General features: G+C 51.4%; 1 protein-coding gene across 1 annotated transcript; it reads left to right on the top strand.

Annotated features, from left to right (window-relative positions):
- Positions 1–1694: 1694 nt before the first annotated feature.
- H1-7 (H1.7 linker histone) lies at positions 1695–2489 on the top strand (the record flags this gene model as incomplete). The annotated part of the gene is made up of 1 exon (XM_081127790.1): positions 1695–2489. One exon carries the CDS (start codon positions 1695–1697, stop codon positions 2487–2489), a length of 795 nt encoding a protein of 264 aa, XP_080983916.1.
- Positions 2490–2828: the final 339 nt, after the last annotated feature.

The raw sequence follows: 2828 nt of genomic DNA, 5'->3' as shown, positions 1-2828 counted from the left end.
CTCCTGCCACTTCCCTTCTCATTGTCTACTCCACTGCCCCCCCAACCCCCACCCCAACCCCCACACTTGTATTTTAACCAGATGGAACCACCTGGGAGTTTGTTAAAAAGTATAACTTCTGGCCCCATCCCAGAGCCAATTATTAGAATTTACACTTATGAAGTGCACATTAATGTTTAAGAAGTGCAGGTCTAAACTACTTCCTAGGACTTTGATTCCTGGGAGAAATTGCCACAGTGGACTGTGTGCATATGTGAATGTCCTCTGGGAAAGTATGATATACTTTGCAGTTTGAAGTATTTCCTGAATAACTCTTGGAGCTCTTCCCAGTTAAACGGTGTCCAAAATAAGAGGTCCTTGAGCAAGTAGCTGCCTTCATTTCCAACCCTTTGAAATTCATCCTGCTCCTTTCTACTGACTTTTGGGGGAGTCCAGAGAAAGCCTCCTCACCAGGGAGGAGTTTAAGCAGACTCAATCAAGTGCCTGACACGTATGATGAAAGAGTGTTAGGTGCAGGATTGGACATAGAAATTCAAAAACTATTTGGCTCTCAGGCACCTTTTTATTTAGTTGGAAGGACATAAACAGTCAGAATAAAACAATTGTATGTCTTTTGTCATCTACCGTCACCTCCTCTGAACCTTTATGTGATGTTGGTAGGGAAGGATTACTGGCTTTTTATTTTTTAAAGAAGTCAGATCCAAAGATATGAAGGGATTTATCAATGTCATATAGTTGTTAAAGAACTAGAATGTGCATCCATGTTTTCCAGTTCCAAGCCCAGGGTGGTTGTTTTTTCTTTTTAAAAATATTGTGGCACATTGTACCCTCTAATACCAAATTAATTTAAAATAAAGGAAAAAGCAGTATAGGATTGTAAAAGTAATTGTGGTAGTTAAGAGGGGAGAAATCATTTGACTGAAAGTCTGATGAGGCTTCAGTGAAGAAATTATTTATCCAGAGTTTGAAGGACGAGCAGGATTTATCTGGGCAGAGAAAGGGGGTGGGCAGCCCAAGAAGAGGGGAGTGGAGGGAGATAAGCACAAAGTCTGCTGGAAGAGTAATGATTAGACCGGTGTTCTTAGGCTCTTTGGATTCTGATTGTTCCAATCTAAGGGAAGGAGGCATCTGAACTTCCTAGGTGTGGGTACCACAGTGGTTCCTTGCTCTGTGGAGAGTCAGGGGGACACCACTGCAGCTACCTAACCGAAGGGACCTAAAAGTGGGCGTTTCTAGGACGGACTGTGTTTTACAGACTACCTACCACATTCACTTTTTAAAGGCATCATGTGACTTGTTCTGGATAGTTGAGAGCAGCGTCTCTTACCTTAGGGAAATGTGGGTAGATGGTGTGCGCTATTTTTGACAGAAAACTAGTGACCTTCAAAAAGGGGTCGAGATCAGGATCAATGGGAAGTGTGAGCGTAAGAGCAGGAAACAAAACCCGGAGGATTATCAAGGTGATTCTTCCAAGCGCGCCGGCGTGGAAGATCTGGACTGGTTTAGACCCATTAGGAAATGTACGTTATTAAAATTTAAAAAGGCCCCTCCGGGGGAGCGAGCTGCCCGCCCCCTGCGAGGACTGAAGCTCTCCGCGGGCCGCCTTTGTGACGTGGCCGCGCGGCCACAGCCCGAGCTCATTCCTCGGTAGCTGAGTCCCAAAGCCCGCGGCCGCGTGGAGGCGGAGCGGGACCATGGCTGCGGCGACCCGGGCCGTGGCCGAGGCGACCGGGGCCGTGGCTAAGGCGGCCAAGCCCAGTGGCGAATCGCAAGGCGCTGAAGTTAAAGCCCCGCAGCCCACGCCAAAACCCCTCGGGGCGCCGCAGAGGCGGAGCCCGCTCTCCGTGCTCAAAGTGTCCCAGCTGCTGCTCGGAGCCATCGCCTCGCACGAAGGGCTGACTATGGCCACGCTCAAGAAGGAGCTGGGAAATGCGGGCTACCAAGTGCGCAGGAAGTGCCGCCGCCACTGGGGCGAAGCGCCCAAGTCTGAAACTAGGGGCGCACTCCTCAGGGTCAGCGGCACCAACGCCTCCGGCTATTTCAGGGTCTGGAAGGCTCCGAAGCCCAAGAGAAAGCCGGGACGCCCGAGGCTGGCGGAGGGCGCGCGGGCCTGGCGGCGGAGCCCCGCGGTGCCGCGGAGCCCGCGGAGGCGCTGCGCGCAGCGCAAGGCGGCCAAGAAGGCCAGGGAAGTGTGGCGCCGGAACGCGAGGGCGCAGAGCTCCGTGAAGAGGCTAAGGTCCAGGGCCCGGGACCCGAGGCGCTCTAGAGCCAAGGAGGAAACGAAGGCCAAGGTGATGGACGAGGGGAGAGGACGGACCAAGAAGGAAGACAGGCCTCGGGCCCGAGATGAGAATAGGCCAAGGGAAGAGAAGAAGCATGACCCTGAGAAGCCGATAAAACGGACCGTCCTGAGGTCAGCCTCCAGGGCTGCTCGCGCAAAGGCTTCTACTAAATTTGAAAGCCCTTGCAATGCAACCGGGAATCCTTAGTGTAGGAGCAACTTGCCTTCCTTCAGGCACAGATGCCTTTCCCCATAACGCTCCAATCAGAGCAGCTCTCACTCGTTGAAATGGACAAACTACTGACGAGACCTTTCAAATCACCATATTGTGTCTGTTTCCACTTTGTCCACTTGGGGGCGTGGTGCAGGGTGGTTGAGGCGAGGCCTTGTGGGGAAGAGAGAAAAAGGAATTGAGATTCTCTTCCTGCTACAGGACCCGGGAAAATGCCTTTCAGAAGAAAAGAAGAAAATCGTTAAGAGAAAACCAGCAACTTCATGGGATTAGACAGAAGTGTTGAGTTAATGTTAGATACCCTAGCAAATCCAA

The sequence above is a fragment of the Miniopterus schreibersii genome (assembly GCF_964146895.1).
Source record: "Miniopterus schreibersii genome assembly, chromosome: 2".
Lineage (NCBI taxonomy): Eukaryota > Metazoa > Chordata > Mammalia > Chiroptera > Miniopteridae > Miniopterus > Miniopterus schreibersii.
Note: the sequence above shows the minus strand (reverse complement) of the source record. Positions and strands in the feature narration are given on the sequence as shown.